This window comes from Telopea speciosissima, chromosome 2 (genome assembly GCF_018873765.1).
Source record: "Telopea speciosissima isolate NSW1024214 ecotype Mountain lineage chromosome 2, Tspe_v1, whole genome shotgun sequence".
NCBI lineage: Eukaryota > Viridiplantae > Streptophyta > Magnoliopsida > Proteales > Proteaceae > Telopea > Telopea speciosissima.
Genome location: NC_057917.1, coordinates 74,524,855 through 74,546,796, shown reverse-complemented (window position 1 = coordinate 74,546,796; position 21,942 = coordinate 74,524,855). Strand labels below are relative to the sequence as shown.

General features: G+C 38.1%; 1 protein-coding gene and 1 long non-coding RNA gene across 3 annotated transcripts; one reads left to right on the top strand and one right to left on the bottom strand.

The window, feature by feature from the left end:
• Positions 1-1,938: 1,938 nt before the first annotated feature.
• On the bottom strand, positions 1,939-20,149 carry LOC122652698. Its single transcript, XR_006331632.1, has 3 exons — positions 20,018-20,149; positions 11,752-11,753; positions 1,939-1,956 (listed from the first exon to the last, which is right to left on the bottom strand). It is a non-coding gene; the product is annotated as an uncharacterized LOC122652698 (long non-coding RNA).
• LOC122652695 (protein MEI2-like 2) lies at positions 7,286-20,725 on the top strand. 2 transcript variants are annotated; one of them, XM_043846512.1, is made up of 13 exons: positions 7,286-7,703; positions 8,670-8,711; positions 8,821-8,964; positions 9,052-9,521; positions 15,289-15,447; positions 15,532-15,648; positions 15,894-16,045; positions 17,852-17,943; positions 18,065-19,013; positions 19,103-19,187; positions 19,276-19,344; positions 19,623-19,799; positions 20,055-20,725. In XM_043846512.1, the coding sequence occupies exons 1-13, from the start codon at positions 7,691-7,693 to the stop codon at positions 20,157-20,159; spliced, it is 2,574 nt and encodes an 857-aa protein (XP_043702447.1). In that variant the 5' UTR covers positions 7,286-7,690; the 3' UTR covers positions 20,160-20,725. The 2 variants fall into 2 exon arrangements, with proteins under 2 accessions (XP_043702447.1, XP_043702446.1); XM_043846511.1 differs by having other exon boundaries at positions 7,291-7,703; positions 20,046-20,725.
• The last annotated feature ends 1,217 nt before the right edge of the window (positions 20,726-21,942 follow it).

Genomic DNA, 21,942 nt, shown 5'->3' with positions numbered 1-21,942 from the left:
ATCTACCTGAATTAAAGCTTTTGTGTGACAGTGTTCGGAGGTGTTTCCTTTTAAAAAAATTTTATTTTGTCTCTCGTCGGTGAGATGTATATTTTACTAGCGAGATGTTAATAATTTGAACTACATCACTTAATTAGGAATTTACTTTGATTTTTAATGCCCTACCGACTTATGACATCAAATGTCCCATAGAAAATGTATGAGGCATACCATGGCCAAAAAAAATCAAATCTTAAACCTCTGTACTAATCATATAAAAACCTAAATGCTGGCCCCCAATTTTCCTGGGTGATATTAGATGTTTGGTGGCTCCAAGGGCTGACCAGTGTGTAATAAGTTGATGCTTTTGATTTGATGTAGAGGTATTCATGTTTACCTGAATTGAAGCCTTTGTGTGACAGTGTTCAGAGGTGTTTAGCTTCTGAAAAAAGTTTCTTTCGTATCTCACTGGTGAGATGTACATCTTACCAGCAAGATGCTAATAATTTGGATTACATCACTTAATTTGGAATTTACTTTGACTTTTAATGCCCTACCGACTTGTGACATTAAATGCAGCATATAAAATGTGCAAGACATATGTATCATGGTCGAAAAAATATCAAATGTCAAACCTCCGTACTAATCATATAAAAACCTAAATATTTGCCCCAATTTTCTTGGGTGGTATTGGTTGTTAGATCAGAAGGATGGGTGGACACCCAGGCTTTTAGTAATCGATCTCGATCTCGGCCGATATCCATATGATACCGATACGGATTGGCCCGTATCAATCCGAATCTGACGATTTACCCCTAAATTTCAGTAAAAATTAGTTGTATTTATGTTTTAACCCTTAGTCAATACCCCTAAATCAGTATCGTATTGGTCAAGAATCGATATCAGTCTCTACTGATACGATCGATCCGATATTGATTCATTGAACCACGGTGACAACTGCATTGTGGTCTCAATATGTTGGAGGTGGATCTTGTCTTTGCAACCGCTAGATCATGTTCTCAACGAATCAACAACACTCCATAACTTATTGGGTCTCCCTAAAACCTACACTCAATCGTAACTGTCACTATTATATCTGAAGCTCTAATATAAAAAAATTCCAACTCCAGGGTTTTTGTACAATGTATATCAGGTTTAGCGGTTCATGCTCTAACTATTCTTAACTAGTTTATTAATTTTAGAACCATTGGGAGAATCAGACCAGAACTAGCCATGACTAATAAGCTAATCGGTTCCAAAAGTTAGATTCAGTAATACACCACTAAGTTAATAGATGGACCAGTTTTGATTCCCGACAAACCAGTTCTGATCTGGTTTTTCGATGCTCATCCTAAATTGACATCCTTAGTTTCTTTTCCATACTTTTTTATATTTAAAAAAAAAAAAAAAAAAACGAAAAACCAAACCTTCTCTTATCCGGTCGGGCTTGGTTTGCCATGTTGAGTAATACTACGATATAACTAATTTTAGATCTCAATACCAATTTAGATTAGGCAAGACAAATCAAAAAGGTCGATAGTAACCTTTTTAAGGGAATATTTAGGATAATGGACAATGTTGAAATATATTATACTAAGGACAAAATTTGTGGTTGTAGTTAAGAAAAAATAAGTTGTATTAATTAATATGGATTGTAGAGTATTATATCCTCTTTCACTACCAAAGGGTTAAAAATCTTGTACGTTTTTGAAATTTTTTTAGCTCATGGGGACCACCATCTTCCACTTTTTGGATTAGCAAGGCAATTAATCAAGGGCCCATTCCAGGTGGTGGTCTAATTTAGTTTTTTTAATCCTGCTTAAACTATGGTTTCAAAAAATCAAATTGGACATCAAACAATGATTTGGGCACACGCTCAATATTTTTGATGAATGGGGTTGCACAGCTCCTCTTTATGATCTGACACTATCAATTAAATTATTTCAAGAATAAGAAATTCATTTGGTAATTTAATTTCTAAGAATAAATTCTCAATATTTATTTAATAGAGAGAGTGGTGGGGGGTGGGAAGGAGATGGTAGTGGTGGTGGAGTTGGTTGTGGTGAGACTAGCAAGAGAAAAATAAGGACGGTGTTTTAGTTCCAAAGTCTTTCACATGTGAAAGTTGTTGCACCGTAGCCACACCAAAGTCTCCCTAGTGAGAGTCGTGAACCCAAGACCCATGCGTATTATGTGATGTTGACAGCCACTAAAGCAAGGGGCTATTGACGACAAAATAAAAGTTTTGAAAGTCTAAGAACACATAGAAGGTGCATAGGCATATTTGCATGACAAAAATAAAAAAAGAGGATGCATGGACATTTACATGAGACGTGGTTTAATTGAGTTAGACTTTGAAATTTGTCATGACTAATCCAAAAAGACTTAAAATTAATCCAAATGGCTCAAATGGTGGACTATCTAATGAACTTTAGCCATTTTAGAATTGTTTTATTTATTTAATTATTAATTAGTTTTCAAGAGATATTTTTTTAATGAAAATTCTTTAAAGATTATGCTAAAAAAACAAGCATCTTATTGGGGTGAATAACTCCATATTGAACTCGTTGCATCGAACAATCCAATTTGCAAAACATGCCACAAAAGTATAACGGTTAAGAAAGACTCCATCAGGATTCATGCAAAGAATGTTAGGCATTTAGGATTAAAATAATTTAATATATAAAAATCTTGTTGCAACTAAAGTTGGTGATGAAATAGATATAGAAATTTTATTTTTTTTAATTATAACACATTTTTTATGTATGTATTTAAAAAATGTACATGACAATGATAACTTTTAGAGCGACACAACAAAAATTTATTGAAAACTCTCTTTTTTTTCCTATTTAAATATGAAAATTTTATCAAACGAAACGACTTCGAGAAATCTAACCATGAGAAAGAAAATGTACAAAAAAAGAGGATGGCTAAATTCACCAAACATGGGACAAAATTGCAAGATACATGCGAGACCTTATAACCAATCAAGGGACTAATTAAACCTTATGAACTCTGTTTAAACCCTAATTTAAAGAATTTTTAAGAATAAAACAAGAGACAATCAAAAGAAATTGCTTCACCCACCTCTTTGGTTACTACAATATACACCCACTAACTATTATTTCCTAATTTTATTTACATTGTCCCAAGCGACAAAGATTCCTATAAGATGGTTAATATGGTATTTTAAAATTTTTTTTGGCAAGAGAATACTAAGCCAATGAAAATACGGACATAAGCATTGGCTTAAATACGATTTTTTATTTCACTGAGGGCTGAACCGTCTTTCCGCACACAGAGCCATTAGTTTGTGTCTACTCTAGGCGCAAGCGTGTTGTTTTTTTAACTTTTTGTTTGTAAAAAGTCCCTTTTATTCATTTTCTAATAAATAAACCCCACTGTTCAGAAACGACAAAACGAAAGGTCCATCGCCAAATCAATCTTCGACACGTAACATGACGTCATCCATTTCCACTTGACCTTAACACCACTCTTATTTAAAATATTCTATTTTATTTTCCTTAATTTTTGACATGTGCCTGATTAATCGGAAAAACAAAATTGAGAAATTTCCTAATCAACGGTCAGATAAGAATCAGAAAATACACTTGCACCCATCGAATCCTTTGTACATATGGGAGACGGCGTCGGTCGGGACATCGAATCACGATAAGCCAATAAATTGTCAGAGACGGAGAGTATAATCGTTAATGCCGAGGCAATAATTCTAGGGCTTCTCAACTTGAATAGTGTGTCCCTACGAGGTTAAATAGCCCTGGATGTTCTCAATATTACGATTATAACCCTCCTACGTGATCTTTTACGACTTTACGTACTTTTGTTTTTTTTTTTTGGGCCCAAAAGTAGAGGACTAGAATTAATGCGTGACATTTATTTGCTTTTGGTTCTCTTTTTTGCGTGTGTTAGGCATTTTGGTCAAGGAATATTCGGGCATTAAATTGGCCCCATAGATTATGGACCAAAAGAATCAGATCTGTTAATGGGTGTCTATAAGCAAAGTCATCCATTTCTTGGGTTTCAATTGGTCACATAGATCATGGTCCAAAGAATCAGAACCAATGAGTGCTTATGAGGAATTGTACCACGAATCACTTCCAACTTGATGACAGTAACTCTGACCATAATAGATGAATAACCCGGTTTTCTTTGAACCCGGTTGGACCAGGCATTGGTATCAAAATTTCGTATATCATTGTTAAATTAAATTTTTAATCATTAAATTGTCATATTGTATTAGTTTTTTTGAATGGACACGGCATTCAATTAAAGAATATGGTCTTGGAAGGCAAAGAAACTTGGACTGAGAGACAAGATGATCAATATATTATACGTACGGTGTACAATTTTCCATTTGACCGGAAAATGCTTTGGTGTCGAAATTGTGGGTGTCACTATCGATGATATTTATATATTTAATTAAATGATGAAATTAATTGTAATATTATATTAGAGTTCTGTTTTTTATGAATACTCTACATTTGGTTTAGGAATATGGACTTGGAAGGAAAAGAAGCTTGGATTGAGAGACAAGATGACAAAAAAATATTATATATATATTATACTTAAATCACTTTTTGAAAGTATTGCTTTTTGAAAACAAGAAGGTTGATATAGTGTAGAAGAAAAGGTGTAAAGATTTATAAATGGTTGATTTCAATCAGCCTTCAAGAATATCATTAATTTTTTTTTATTGTATTAACTTGTAAATTTTCTTTACAAGTAATCTAAGGTTTATGATGGAAGGAAGGAATATCCATCATTGGTTCTCAATTTTCTTTTGAACTTTTCAGTTGTGTAGCTTTACAAGTAGCTTTTTATATTTTTCTAGTTGCCATAAACTTACCAAAATGCCACTCATTGTAGATGAAGGGTTTGTTTGGATAACACAAATGTGATATGTGGAATTTGAATTGAAAGGTTGAAATTGACTGTTGGGGATAGTAGTTCCTTCAGCCTTAGACGAGGGAGAATCTCTTGACTGAGGTCTTTGGATGGTGTTATGAGGGTATCAGAAAACAACATAGAGGTATTATTGACCATGTGTAGGGGGCAGATATTTACAGCCATTGATGCCTGTACTTTTCTTGTACTGTGGGAAAATTTCTTGATTGACTGTTTATTTTTCATTAGAGAAAAATAACGATTGCCAGACTACATAGTGTACACTAGCATCTCCCTGTGTCTATCTCTCTCATATCTCCTATGAAATGATATATCTATCCTCTATCGTAACTGGGGAGATACAGATAGATGATATGTGCTAACATACACTATGCAGCTGGACAGGGAACTCAATCTCTTATCGTAAAATAATAAGGGCTTTCCACTTGTCTCCATTCCATGAGTTTCCGTGACTAGGACTAAAGCACCTTCTAAAGGTGGTAGTTGGAATGACTTCCACAACATACTTCTCTAGCTCATTGAGACATTGGAACAATTGCTATCCTGGAAAAAGTCTAAGATCAAGTTTAAATTACGGTCAGGATCTAATGTATTGGCAGATTTCAATTTGGATTGGGCTTGGAATAAATATTTTATTGTTTTAACCCTAGTTTTCTTATCCGAATTGATCGATCCAATTCCAGAATTTGAAAACCTATCTTAGATGAATTATCTAAATTGTTGCGGATACTGGGTTTTTTTTCACCCAGTGTGAAGAGAGAACCTATTAATCTACAAGATGTGACCTTTCAATTGAACTCAAGAAAGATATCTTGGACATTCGTTAACATGTTGGATGAAGAAAATATCTCTTTCACTTAGGGCACCCCAAAAACTTTATCCACAATGCAATGGAACCTTAGTTTAGTAGGAAACCTTTTTTCATAATGAAAAGAAAATGAATAAATCAATTTTTGAAAAGCCAAATTGGATTTTAATGATCAACTTAAAAAATAATCATTGTATGGATTCATAAATAAACAATTTCAATGTTGTGGGATCCATTTGAAAGCAAAATGGTTAACATGGGTCCATGTGTTTTTGCTTGATTGAGATAGCTAACCATAGATATACTAAAGGAAGGCAAGATTCCTCTTTCAATTGAGAAATCACTGAATGTAGACTAGGCATCAAGAAACCTTCAGAAATGTTACTTGTGTGAATCTATACCATTCTTAGGAATAATTATGGGCATCTCTGGGCAAAGAGATGGGTTACAATGTTAAATTTACACATTTTTAGTCTAGATTCCTGTTTGATTAGACCCACCAAATTATATTAGCCACTTTTGTCTAGGATTATAATAATGACGCTACAAAATTTTGTACTTTCTATTAAAAGTGGTGGAGGGGCCTGTTTGACTGTAAATTTCTCAAAGAAGCATGCAAATCATGTTCAGTATCGTCTCTCTAATCACGGTTGGTTACATTGAATCTGTCGTTAGGACAATTTTACCTACATCTAAGATAAATCGATCATTAATAAATAATGACAATTTTGGTAATGAAAATATCAATCTCATAATATATTTTCTTATATGTAAAACTTATTTTTTGTAAGAATTTTTTTGTTTTTTTTGTTTTAAATGTGAGTGGTTATTGGTTAGTGGTTAAAATAAAAAAATCTCTACACCGATATTGTGGATGCTTTCCACGCCTTCTCATATCGCTGAGACTATTTCCTTTGTGACAATATGAGTCTCCATTAACGAAACCAATTCCTAAGTCGTGATTAGCGTGGCATGAGAGATTCCCCACATAGGCAGAGTGGCACGTTGCTTGGTCGTGTACAACTTGTGCCTAGACACAATCCCCTTGAAATAATCGATCCACCTCATAAAAAATGAAAAATCTCCCGATGCTAAAACATGAGCCCTCATTGGTCCCTACGATGGTGCAGGAGCAACGCAACTGGGCAGCTTGTTCTTCCCATTATTGAATCAGCACCAGGAGAGCAACTTTTTTCCTTTTTGCTGGAGCCAAGCAGATGCCTTTGATATTTCCAAATCGGCTAATGGGTTACCTTATGCGTTCACATTTGATAGGTTGTGTGGTTTAGATATACATGGCAATGTGGTACACGTGTTATTCTATTATTGGTTAATGATGTTTATCAAAAACTCTTTTTTTTTTTGGTAAAAGTTTATTAAAAACTCAAATCCCAAGAAAAGCCCAAGACATTTACTATTGCATAGCCTGCAAACGAATTACTTATAATGGCAATATGGTAATTTAGGGGAAAACAGAGATCAAATTGATAGATTTTAAAATTATCCAATTAGAAGTTTTGTCCGTAAATCTCATTATCCCAAATTGATAGAGTTTCAGAGCAGAAAGGAAGGTTGTGTCAACGGACGCCAAACCTGATTCAAAAATAGCAGAATATATAGAGAGAGAGAGAGAGAGAGAGAGAGGGGAGAGAGTGTGCTTGTGCAGAGCTTCTTCTTCTGTCAATAATTTTTCTGCTCCTTCACTCTAATAATCTCATCCAATCAGCTTTTTCTGTCTTTATGTATTCCCGGCGAGAGAAGAGGAAGTAGAGGAGTAGAAGAAACAAATATCTCTTTCCTTACGTAACATACGTTTAGGACAGGATTTTCTTTACGACATCTCAAAGATCGCACCTACAATGGAGTTGCTTCAACGAATTCAGGCTCCGTTTTAACTGAATTTTAGGGCTCTTTCTTCTTACAACTATATTTTGGACCTCCTCTGTCCTGCATGCATGTTCTAGGGTTCGTTGACGAATGATTTGTTTCGGTAAGCGGTGATTTCTTCTTCAACTGTTTTCCTTTTCTGTTGGCCATTTGTTATCCTCTCGAGTTATTCAAGATTTGATCGATCATGGAATGGGATATTTTTGTTGACATCGGCTGAACGTAGCTTGTGAAAAGGGTAGTTCTTTTTTTGTTTTCATTTAAGTTTTGGGGTTGTACTCTGTTTGCTGAAGCTCAATTATTGATGAAATCGGTGGGTTCTTAATTGTTAGCCGATATTGGGGCATTTGGAGTTACTTTGATGATTTCATCTATGGACTGTAACTGTACTAACGACAGAAGAGATTTTATTACAGTATTTTTTCTATTAATGCTATTCAACTATTCCATGTGGTTCTGTTTTATTATATGCTGGGTGCCTGTTTTCAAGGGGACGATTCACTGAAGATTTGTTTATTTGCTGTCGTACATTATGGCATGTATCGTTAGGGGAATTGCCCATCTGGTAATTCTTCTTGTTGACATTCATTCCCACCTCCCGGGGAACCGTTAACTGCTTCAAATTCTGCTAAGATTTGGAGTTTCGTTCTTCATTAGAGATTTATCTGTATCTTGTAAATATAACTTTTAGGATTTAGGTGAGGACTCTGTTTTGGCCAGCTCTTGAGTTCTTACTGAGCTACCTGTTTGGCATGCTTCCCGTTGACCAAATTGTCTAGCGTAAGTTGATCAATTGGCATTTTAATGATAAATTTATGGGGGTTCACAATATATCATCAGCTTTTGAATTTATATTTGGTACTGTTGGACTAATATTTAAGTTCATTAGCTTCTGAGTTGGTAAATGCCTGCTATTTTCACAATCAGAATAGTGTTGTTGGTTTTTTTTGACTTTAGAACTGTTCGCATTGTATACTGCTTACTAAATTGCTTGGCATTTTTCTCTTCGTAGTGAAGAATCTCATGATATGGTGGTCTTCTGTGTCTTTTGTTTCTTTACTTTTTGTAGAAGGCGATCAAATGGAGCATTTTAGTGATAATTCAGTCTCAGGTATCTGCTGTCGTTCTTCACATCTTCCTCTATTGATGTTAGATAATTAATGCTGTATGGCTATATTTATACTGTGGCGTCTATTTCTCAATAAATTTTGTTGTTGCAGGTCCTTCCAAGATTCCATCAGTTAAAATTTCACGAAAAGTTGGAAGTGGTGCATGGAGGATTCCATCTGGAGCTGATGCATATCATGCATCAAGTGATGCCAGCCTTTTCTCAAGCTCATTACCTGTTCTTCCACATGAAAAGTGTAGGCACAGCTGTTATTTCTAGATTCTGTAGAAAATTATCACTCAGGGAATAATTTTCTTTTCATTTTTTTTTTCTGAAATTGCAGTGAACTTCTCCGACTTGGAGCACAGTGGACAATCTGTAGAGGATGCATCATCTACCTTACATAACCTACATGAAGATGTTGAAGGAAAGGATTCTCTGGAAGATGATGGACCAAATGCAATTGGTAACCTTCTTCCTGATGACGAGGATGAACTTTTGGCTGGTATCATGGATGATTTTGACGTAAGTGGCCTGCCTATTCAACTAGAGGATTTGGATGAGTATGATCTTTTTGGCAGCGGAGGGGGTATGGAAATGGACTTTGATCCTCAGGAGAGCATCACTGCGAGTATGTCAAAGTTAATCTTATCTGATGGTGTTTCTGTTAATGGGAGCAGTCAGTATGGTATTCCAAATGGCGTTGGAGCAGTTGCTGGGGAGCACCCATATGGGGAACATCCTTCCAGAACATTATTTGTGCGGAACATCAACAGTAATGTTGAGGATTCAGAATTGAGAGCTCTCTTTGAGGTTAGCGAAATCTAATCTCAGCTTGATTTTGGCAATTTCTGATTCATACAACTACTCATTATTAATTGATGACTGTTTAGTTTTTTGTTGGCTCTACTTAATTATGTTTTTATTGTTGGAATTATCTTTTGTTAACTTTTGAAGGAGAGGAAATTAAACTTGATATCTCTATGGTTCAGCTAAGAAGCTTTATTCTTCTTCTTCTTCTTCTTCGTCCTCTGCTTATTATATATATATATCAGGGATGTGAGAAGGCGTGGAAAAAGCATCCCCACACTGAGGGTGTGGGTTTTTTATTACTATATTATTATTGTTATTATTATATTAGTACTACCCGTCTACTATTGTTTTATAAAAGAACCCTTCTTCATTCAATTCAATTAAAAGGAGATCTTATTGGCGAATGTCACAGCCAACTTGAGAATGGAATGCTGCTTGGGTTAATGGTTGTAACCTTCCTAATAAAAAGAAAGCAGTTCCTGAAGAACTCTGTCAATCATTTTGATGCAGATACAGTACCTTGGACCTACCCGAACCCAGTTGGGTATCCAGAGGAAGATGAACCAGGTCCGGTTTGAGTTTTTGGATCTCCTAGGATTTTAGGAATTTATGTTATTTGGGGGAATAATGTCTTTTAGTTTATTTTAGAAGTTAGCTATGTAGGGTATTTGGTTTCTCAATTGTTATTAGTTTCCTAGTTAGAAAGTTAGCTACGTAGGGAAGGAAGCATTAACAACGACCACAAGGCCGTGCGCTTCAGAGGGAGCAACAGCCAGTGGCCGCGTAGGTCACATTGCTTGGCCATCCACGGAATACCCCCATGACCCAAGTAACGACACAGTGGTTGTCATCTATCTCCAGTCGAACCAGAAAGAAAAAAAAAATGCTAATGGTCTCACGGGTTTTAAGGTCAAGCATGGCATGGCTGCGGCCAAGCACGACGAGGCGCGGCGATTTGCGACGATGCGCGGCGATGCGCAGCACAACCAACAACAGGCTCTGATACCAATGTTAAATGGATACAATAAGGGTTAGAGTTTTACCTCGTTGATGTTTCTCACGCAGCGGAAAGGATCCGGTTGCTCTACGCGTCGATCTGCACGAAATCTAAAGTCACAGCCTCACAGGCTTCGCGACGATTCACGTACACTCCGTCATAGGAATCCCGATAGGCAATCGATCAAAACCAATACTTCACGCACCAAGACCAGAGGCAATGATGGAAGCCTCCTAGGGAACACACTCACACTCAATGGGAGAAAGAGAGATGGAGGAAGTGAGGGAGAGAAGTTGAGAGACAAGAGAAGAGGCGGCTACGATCAAAATATGATCACAGCCCCTTTTTCCTTCCCTTTTATATTAGTTGGGGACCACAAGGTGGCCCCCTCTACTCACACTCTAACCCTAGTGGGCCCCCTTGGTCCACAGCTGCCCCAAGTGGGCGCGAGTATGGGCCTCGGGTCTAAACCCGAGTTGGCTACAATATATGGTGTAATTCCCCATCGTTGAATGGATTGAATAGAATGGAGTAGTTGAGTTATGGTTTGAGTAGCCTATGGGCTATGTGCGACTGCACTCTTCGCCCCCCCTCTTCTTATGCTATTTCCCCTTCCTCCCTGCAATTCTGAGTTTCATCTCAGATTTCTTCCCACTCCCAACCAGCCCTCCACTAATTTGGTATCAGAGCTGAAGGATCCATCGCCTTCCCCTCCCTCGGTATGATCCCTTTCCTTTGCCCTATAACCCTCTTCCCATCAACTTCCACAGCAACCTAATCTTCTCTTCCGACTTATGCAAAAATACTCCACCTCCTTTTGTTTTTCTCGCTGTGACAGCGATCACATCATCCCAAAAAAAAAAAAGAGTCGAAAGGCTTTTCCCAACCCACGGCTACTGCTGAAACCCCAAACCCTTCCCTCTTCGATTCCACCCTCTTATTAAATCCAACCCACCGCCTGACTAAACCAGCACCATCCTTCGTTCCCACAGAAAAACCCTCTCGGCGTCTAGCACAGACCACTCTTCCCAATGTCTCCTATTTTTTTCCAAGCAGTTTCGATCGATTTTCCCTTTCCCTCGCTTTAGGGTTTCATCATCAACAACCAACTAAAAAAAAAGAGAGGTGAGAAGAGAAGAGAGAGTGTGAGACGGCCCAAAAAGAAAAATCATACCTGTTGCAGACAAAATAGGAGTTCGTCGGTGAGGAAACCGAGCCCAACACGTCTCTCACTCCTGTCGAGCTGAGATCTCCTTCGTGAAGAACTCTGCGAACTCAAAACCCTGCTGGTTTTCCAAGTCGACCACGGTACCTACCCACCCCACTCACAACTTCAGTTTATTTCTTGTTTGTTTTCTTTAATTTCCCAAAATACCCCTGCCTTCCTCTTTTATCTCCTTTTCTGCTATATTTTTGTATTGTTCCAAGTTTGTCCCTCCTCCCTCCCTTACGTCTTAGTTACCTTGTGTCTTATTTCTTTTCAGATTTAACCCTTTTTCTCCCTTATTCTAATATAACCTATTTTTTCTATATTTCCAGAATTAACTCTCCCTCTCCCACTTATTCGTTAGTTACTTTCTATTCTTTTCTTTTCTTTCCAGAATTGCCTCCTCCCTTCTATTCTTATTCTATTTTGTCTTTCTTTTCTTTTCTTCCAAGTTTACCCCTTCCCCCCAAATGTTACACTAGCCTTCTTTTCTTCTCTGTAGTTTGCAGTCCAATAAATTACAATTTTGCCATTGTTAATAATCCAACTATATCAAGGAGGTTGATCAATACGATTTACTCCATTCGATTAGAGATGGGTTCCGTAAATTGCAAACAAAACTTTGTAATCTCGATACATGGCTTCTTGATTTAAAGACAGGTTGTCGGGGGCTTGCCAATAATAATAACAGTTTCTATGATGAGGTTTCAAACATGATAGAATCTTCAGAAAGCAGATCAGAGATGGCCATCGAATGTGACGATCAAGCTAAAGTGAACGATCCAGTCAAGATTGCAGTTGAAGGATTGATAGACTATCCGAGTTCAGTTGTGAAATTTCACGATCAGATTCCCATCGAAGAGACGTCGTTTGCTAACGACCATCAGAAGATCTTGATGGTTGATCATGACATGCGCTGGATCATCGCCTAATCAAAGTTGATATTTGTGGATGCCGATCAAATGGTGCTAATTCTCTTGTTTTACAAAACTCGTGGACGAGTTTTTCAACACTGGGGGGAATTTATGTAGATACACTACCTTGGACCGACCCAAACCCAGTTGGGTATCCAGACGAAGATGAATAGGGTCCATTTGAGTTTTTGGATCTCCTAGGATTTTAGGAATTTATGTTATTTGGGGAAATAATGTCTTTTAGTTTATTTTAGAAGTTAGCTACGTAGGGTATTTGGTTTCCCAATTGTTCTTAGTTTCCTTTTTTTGAATTAGGTTTCCTAGTTAGAGAGTTAGTCTTTATTTTTAGGAGTCTTTTATTTCTCTTTGTATATGGTGTAATTCCCCATCATTGAATAAATTGAATAAAATGGAATAGTTGAGTTAGGTTTGAGTAGCCTGCGGGCTTTGTGCGAGTGCACTCTTCTTATGTGATTTCCCCTTCCTCTCTGCAATTCCGAGTTTCATCTCAAATTTCTTCCAATTCGCTACCGGCCCTCCACCACATTTGATGTGGAACACACTAAACATAGGTTTTACTTATGGGAATATGTATTTCCACATATACTTTGGCTGTTGTTAGTTGTTAGAAGTAACTATAAATCTTATTGGCTTATGCTTTGATTCTGTCCAGCACTCTTAGAGTTCCTGGTCTCATCAAATTTTTGTAACATCCTTATTCATTGCCAAGTGAAGTTTTGAGGTTTATAACATCATCCATAGAACTGGAAAGTATAATCCATGTCCATTCTATAGCTTTGGTCCTTGCTCCCAATGAAGGTTTGTCATCCACAGGCCTCATTACTTACCGATTTAGACTTTAGGTGGGACCATTCGAAAGTCTCTTTTTTCTTGTTCTTCTCATTCTGCCTAGTTAAGTAATAGAAATTAATCCTGGAATTGGGAGCCACCATATACCCTTACCAAGCTTTCATTCCGAGTATATTTTTTTAGTATGTATAACTGATCTCTGGTAACTACTATTATTAATAGATGTGTTTTGAATATAGTATCTGTCAAACCCTTCTATTGTGTTGCCATCAGGGGACATGTCAAGAAATTGGGTGGCTCCAACCCCCAATCCCCAATCCCTAACCCTTCCCTCCCTCTCCTTCAAAAGAAAGGGGAAAAAAGGAAAAAGAAGAAATATTTATATTTCTAAACATGGTAAGAAGCTTGAGTTGTGTTCTTTGGTTGTAGGGTGTTCTATCTTTGGTATTAAGTGTATTTGGGCCCTGCTCGAGTCACTGTTGTTTGGGTGTGCATGGGGCCATCACTTTTTGTTGGCAGCCTCTTAAAAATGTTCAGGCACTGGCAAAATGCTGCTGGCCACGTCGACCGGTGACCTATATGGATTGGATGGGCAGTGGTATTCTCCTTTTGCATTCAGTACCAGTGACTTGGATTTCACTCTTGCAAAGATGACCTGGTAGGAGAAACTGAGATTCAATGCCCATGAGTATATAATCCCAAAAAAAGAAAAAATATTAGTTTGAAATGCTTCTCATAAAACAGTTTGCTATGTATTAACTTTGAAGACCATGCATACCAAGACACAAATATGATGTTTTTGATCCATGGAGGAAGGAACCATCACAGCTATTACAGAGTATAGTTGAACATGTCATTTATGGCATGCTGTTTGCATTTTTTTTAACATGTAGGGCTCAGATTTCCACTACTAGAAGTAACATAATGTGATTCTTTAACCATAACCGCTCCTGATGTTTCCTGATTTGTTATTCTCTCAGTTCGTGTCAACTGAATGTTTCTTTTCTTTTATTTTTCTTTACATATGTTTAGATTTTAAGCCAAAAATAAGTATCGGTCAGTTTGTCTTTATACTTTGAAGTTTGTTCATATTTCTGCTGGTATCAAAGCTTATACTGACGGTAGTACTCTGTCAACCACTAGACCTTATAGGTTATGTAAACACCTTGTGTTAAATTGTTAGTATTTGAACATTGCCTTTTCTGGCTTTGAAATCTCATTCACTGCCCTCATGATCTCTATACTTGCTCTTTAGGTTTTAAATGTTGATTGGGAATTGGACTTAACAATTAACATAACAATGCATATGGTGAAGTTTGTGCTGGAGTATGTGTTGACCAATGATTCTCTTGGCTACATCAAAGACATTCTTATAAGTTTAACTACTGGCTAAACAATAATGGAATTTATGGTTAGCAGAGAATTTGTCTACTGTAGGAATCTTGAGGGTCCTAGTACCTATATTTTGATGAAAAGGGTTGTTGTTTATACATCTTTTATCCTACTCTTGCCATCTCATTTGCCATTTTCTTCATGTTACCTCTTTGTGCGGCTGAGTTTTCAACAGCCCACTGTTCAATATCTACCTCTAGGGTTTTGAAGTTCTCATTTTGATCTAAGCTAACCATTTATACCCCAAAGTATTGTTCTTCATATAACTTTGCATGCATCTAATGTCCTTTCTGAATGAGTCGTTTACCTGATGTTGAAGATCTGCCATGGTTTTTGAACAAGCTCAACTTTGTCTTCTAATGCATTTCTGTGTGTTTTCGCATGGTGGGTTATATTTATTTTTGTTGTGCAAGTTTGGTTTTGAAAACATGATGTTTCCTTTTGTAGCAATATGGTGCTATCAGGACCCTTTACACTGCATGCAAACACAGGGGTTTCGTAATGATATCTTACTATGATATTCGAGCTGCTCGGACTGCCATGCGTGCTTTGCAAAATAAGCCATTGCGTCGGAGAAAACTTGACATTCATTTTTCAATTCCAAAGGTTTGAAACAAAATCTTGGCCACTTCCGTACCAGATACCAACTTTGTTGACTGACCATTTCATCTATTTCTTGTTCCATTCCAGGATAACCCATCAGATAAGGATATTAATCAAGGAACTCTTGTGGTCTTTAATTTGGATCCATCTGTGTCAAATGATGATCTCCGTCAAATATTTGGAGCTTATGGGGAGGTTAAAGAGGTGTGTAGTTTGTTACCTACTTTGTTAATATCAATTTTCTCATAATTTCCCTGGCATCTCCTATGCCAAGACAATGGGTGCACGGGAAGGAGTGCCTCATGATTCGTATAGGTGGGGCCTCATGGTCAGGGAGGAGAGAGTGTGTGTACTACCGGCAGTGTGTACTTTCTTATATTTGATGTTTGTTTTGAAGCATTTTTGTGATATTTTTATGCTGTGATGTTTCCTTGTTGCAACAAATACAGATCAGGGAGACACCACATAAACGGCACCATAAGTTTATTGAATTTTATGATGTCAGAGCAGCAGAAGCAGCTCTTAGGTCATTAAATAGGAGTGACATAGCCGGCAAACGTATAAAGCTCGAACCTAGTCGTCCTGGGGGAGCACGTCGAAAGTGCGTATAATTTGATTCCTTCTCTCCTTTATCATAGTTATGGCTTATTCAAAACTATACTTGCTTAAAGTTTTCATATTTGCTTATTTTTTCCACCTATTAAACTCTGTTACCATCAACACGGCTTTTATATGAATAATTATTATGAGAGTTTGTTTGGTCAACTTCCTTAGTTCCTTTTGAGACATTTATACTAATGGAAAATAAGTTCAGGGCTTAAAAGATGGCTGGAAAGAAGTGCTTAAAGTCAGAACTAGGGCCGAAGGGATCATTATCTGCTCCACCCTAAGTTCCTCTAATAGGGGCAGCGGAAATGACCACCCTACCCCCCTGACCAGGTGGGGTCTCCCCCCTATTAGAGGGACTTGGGAAAATGGACTGGGCAGGAAATGGATCCGATTATTTTCTGGGCCGAAGATATGCGGAGACTCTGTCGTTTATTGTAGAGTTTTGGTTTGGAACAGCATGTATATCAAAATAAATATATAAATAATAATATAGCACAAATTGGGAATTATGGCATTTGAAATTGATGTGACACTTGAATCCAGTGATTTAGGATTTGGAATATCAAGCCACTCATGATCCTGCTGATTTAGGTTGAAACTAACTAAATTTGAAAAAAAGGAAGTGTAAGAAACACACTGAATCTCTCTCTCTATCTATCAATCTATCTATCTATCTATCTATCTATATATATGCATCTGCATGGGACCTAATATTGTCTAGTCCACTGGCTAGTCACAGATGCTTGCCCCCTTGTCAAAATACTGTGATGAGCGGATACCCCAAGTAAGGTGTGCCAAATTGTAGCCACAAAAAGTAATGTACTAAATGCTAATATCTCCCAGATTTTCCAAAGAACAATCACTCAAATTGAATTGGATGGCTTCCTCAAGGGGGTGGGGGTGGTGCTTTTACATCTGCAGCTTAAGGGCTGATGATTTGTTTATCAGACTCTGGCTGTGAAGAGTCCATGTTTAACCCATGAAAGTTGTTCCTTGTGCTTGTGAAGTGTCTCTAATGTGACAATATTATTATGTATGTTTTGTTGAGTAGAATGATTAGCATCCGAAACTCTACTATGATCGTCCCAGATGCGCTATATTCTTGCCATCAAGGTAGACATCCAAAGTGGTTTTTGTCTCCTGCTAAAGGGACAAAGTGTGAAACAGTAGATGGTGGCTTGGGGGGAGGGGCTTGAATGTTTGAGAAGTTAAACTAGTTTGACCTTAGTTTTGTGGGTGGGGTGTGCCTGTAGTTCTAAATTTCTAATTAATACAAACCCTGCCCAGTTGACTGAAAACTAACATACTTATCTTTTGTGTCATCAGGTCCTGCATATAGTTTAGGTAAAGTTGTTCATTCGCTTGGTTATGTCGTCCACTCATCTTGTGAAATGTATTAAAAGTTTTTAACATGTTGCCTGTGTATGATCACTTGTCCTTATTCCTTGTTAATTTTGTGTCCAATATTTTTATTTCTTTTGCCTAACTATTGTTCTCTTCACGTAGTTGCTTTCTGTTTGAATAGCCTCCTTACAAAATCCGTCTCTTCTTGCATGAATTTCTGGTAGAGTATTGCATTTGTACAATTTGAACTCTCATGATTGCAGTTCATATCTTGTACTTTTGTTATTGTCTGCCATTGTCTTTCTTTTTTCCCAAATTTCTTAATATCCAACCAACTAGTCCTCATGCATACTTCTTTGATTGTCTCACTTGTTCTAGTCTATGGGTGATGAGTTTATTCTCCTCGTTTATTGTTTGTCTTTAATGCTTATGTCTTTATGCCCTCTACGTTCAGCTTGATGCAACAACTGAGTCAAGAACTGGAACAAGATGAAACTAGGAGTTTCAGGCATCAAGTAGGTTCACCACTAGCCAATTCTCCTCCAGGTAGTCCCTTTCTGGATCCTTTGCCTTAATTATATTAGTTGTATTTTGGTGTGACTTTCTGTTTTTGTTCTTGTTATTGGGAGTTTACTAGAGGCTAAGTTCCTTGCTCCATTCATGACAGGTAATTGGGCCCAGCTCAGCAGCCCGGTTGAGCATGGCCCTTTGCAAACTCTGGGACAATCCACAAGTTTGGGAAGCATTAGTCCTATGACAAGCAACCATTTGTCTGGCTTAGCTTCAATTTTACCTCCTCTTGGATCAAATTCTATGAAGATAGCACCTATTGGGAAGGATCAAGGAAGGGTTGCCCATGTTGACCAAGTATTCAACAGTGCCAGCGCACCCCATGGAGCTGCCTATCAGCATTCTCATCCATTTCCGGAGCCAAACTTGAGCCCAAATCCTGGGAATGCTTCTTTTGGTCCTTCAACCTCTAATGCATCTGGTATTGGAACATTGTCTGGCCCACAGTTTCTCTGGGGCAGTCCTACTCCGTACTCAGAGCACACCAATTCTTCTGCCTGGCCGACCCCACCAATGGGACATCCATATGCATCTAATGGGCAGGGTCCGGGCTTTTTATACTCTAGTCGACATGGCTCCTTTGTTAGTTCGTCACATCATCACCATCATCATGTTGGGTCTGCCCCATCTGGTGTTCCTATCGAGAGGCATCATGGATATTTTCCAGAATCTCCGGAAACATCCTTCATGAGTCCAGTTTCATTTGGGGGAATGGGTTTAAGCCGGAATGAAGGGGGATTTATGATGAACATGGTTGGTCGTGTGAATGCTGGAGTTGGCATGTCAGGAAACATATCTGACAATGGTTCCCCCAATTTTAGGATGATGTCCTCACCTAGGATGGGTCCCATGTTCCTTGCTGGTGGTCCATATCCAGGTCCAGGTGCCCCTGGCATTGAGGGCTTAGGTGATCGTGGGCGGAGTCGGCGGCTTGAAAGTAATGGAAACCAGATAGACAGCAAGAAGCAGTACCAGCTCGACTTGGATAAGATTATTAGTGGGGAAGATACTCGTACTACTTTAATGATAAAAAATATCCCAAATAAGTAAGAATTATTTCTGTTGCTCACTGAATTGTTAGTGAACCTTGTATTTTGTGGCATCAGGTGTTGACTGATTTTTGTTTATGTACCAGGTACACCTCGAAGATGTTGCTTGCTGCTATTGATGAACATCACCGTGGTACCTATGATTTCCTCTACTTGCCTATTGATTTTAAGGTAATTCTGTGGGGACCAATGAAGAGGTATTTTGTAATTTTCCTCAGGTTGAGTTGTGACTGACAATTATGGCCATTTGTGGGTGCAGAACAAATGCAATGTAGGCTATGCATTCATCAATATGGTGTCTCCTTCTCACATTATCCCCTTTTATCAGGTTCCATTTGCATTTAGTCTTGAGAAGTGCTCTATTTTTTATTTCCTCTCTTTTTCAGTTTTATGTAAAGATGGGAGCATAATATGTACTGTATGAAAAACCACGTGGTCTTTTTTGAGAGAAAGGATTGTTATATTTCAGTTTAATATTAACAAGCCACAATTCTTCTATCTCACCTGCCAAACTGATGAATATGACATCTCAAGGCACTGGAAAGATTTGTGCGGTTGAAACTTGGGTAGTCAGTCAACTAAGCTTATCTAATGATGATTGTGCAGGCATTCAATGGGAAGAAATGGGAGAAGTTCAACAGTGAGAAAGTTGCTTCGTTGGCCTATGCTCGAATTCAGGGCAAAGCAGCACTTGTTACCCACTTCCAGAATTCTAGCTTGATGAATGAGGATAAACGGTGTCGCCCAATTTTATTCCATTCTGAAGGCACTGAGGGTGATCAGGTAATCAAAGAGGGTTTGATTGTGAAGAATTGTATGCCTGCCATATTGCTTTACACAATAATTTCATAATTTTCAAATTGTTACTTTAAACCCGTGGAGTAGTGGAACTGTCCTTCATCTGTGTCATCTCTGAACTTCTTCTCTTTGATCTTTCATTGATTATTCTTTATTTAGCAATCCATCTATCATGAGATCTTAGTATGAAGCCAAGCATTCACTGACAAGAAATTGCACGTTCATGTGTAGATCATACAGGAACCTTTTCCGTCCAACACTATGAATATCCGTATCCGTCAGCCAGATGGGTCTTACTTGGGAGATTCACCAGAGAGCCCTACAAAAGGAAATATGGGTGAGTAACCAAGTAAGAGTTGATACTGTCTATTGGAAGCTGGCTGCTGTTTGCTCTATGAGACGATGGATGAGTTCTTGCTCTTGCGAAGATAAATTGTGTATAAAATTGGGGAGAGGTAATTTGAAGATAATGTATTATAGGCATTGCCCACTTCTGATGTACCCAGAGCATTTCACAAGAAATCTTTGGACGAAGATGTGGAGGGAGCATATTTTTGAAGTGCTTAGTGAATTTAATATCTAAAGATTGGAAGAGAATAAGGTCAAGTCTTTTTGCTACCAAATGCATTGCTCGCCAGTTTGTGCATGATTTCGGTCCTTCCCTTTTCTGTCTTGTTTTCTTTTAGGTCTTGTTGTCTGGGGTTGGGATTGGCTTAGGTATCTCAAATACAAATACATGTTTATATGGGTTCATGTGTATGGCAATTGAAGTTGTAGGGTTGATCCAAGGGCCTGTTTACAGAATTGTATAGAGGCTGTTTAACAGACCCTATTTTTGTGTTGTCCTTTACTTGGTATCATTGTATTTAATGAGACATGAGTCTGTACAGATTTTGCATTGCAGCTCTTCCGTTTTTCTCTTTTTGTTGCATATGCTGGCTGAGAAACTAGTATATAAACTGAAATTTGAGTCTGAGGACCTATATAAACTGAAATTTGAGTGTAATATTTCCTCCTTTTCATTCTTCTATTTTTGTATGTTGGGGGGGGGGGGAATGTGGAGATTTTTGAGTCTGAGGACCTATGTTATTAAACACATTTTTTAATTGTGGAAGCAGGTGCCAACCTTCAGGTGTTTTCGTGCCTTCTCTCGAGCATCTGGGATTCGGTATGGCATTACAAGTGTCATAAATGGGAATGATAGGGGAACTTGTCCTGGGTTTCCCAAACGGTGACCAGGCATCCCCTGAAACACTGTATGAACCCAAAATTATCATGCAGTAAGCCTCTGGCTGTTTTAAGATGCTATGGGATGCATTTCTGCTTCAAACCCAGGTGCCCAGCAGGGCAACAGCCTTGTTTAGATTTATTTGTGCACGTACAGATGCTAGCCAGTGGACCTAAATTAATGAAGAAATGAAAGGAGACCTTAATGTAATACCTGACAAAGTAGTTGTGGGAAGAAGCAGTTGGTTGGTTGGTACCCCTCTGTGGCTTACGTGGATGTGGGAAACTTTCCTTAAAAATTTCACAGTTTTCATCCTCTTTCCTTCTCCCTTTGTCCTTTTGTAAGGGTTTTTTTTTTTTTTTGGGGGGGGGTGGGGGGTGGGGTTTAACTTCGTGTTCAAATCAGACTCAATTTTGAGCCAAAATGAGCTGGGTTGGGTTGTGATCAGGCTCCATTTAGTTTAAAATTTATCAATCTGACCCAAACCCAACCTGCTTCTTTTTGCCACTTTACCATGGTAATGGGTATCACCAGTTTAGCAGAGTGGGGATCCTCTCCCCGTGTTAAAAGCTAGGGGTGCAAGTTTGGCCCTGTCGGCCCGAACCCGTCCTGGTCCGCCCTGAGTCCGAACAGGGCCTAGGCTGAAATATTTAGCCTTGAGGACGGGTCAGGACTGGAAATTTCTTGCCCCGAGTCAGGGTCGGGTTGGATTAGGGTTGAGGCCTCAAGTTAAGCCTGGTCCAGCCCGGCCCGACCCTGTTTTAATTTATACTATAGAATATATATTGACATGATATATATTATAAATTTTAAACGTCACCCACATTTTGTTATATAATATATTATATATGAAGACAATAAGTCATATAACACATTTTATTATAGTGTTATTTTACGTAA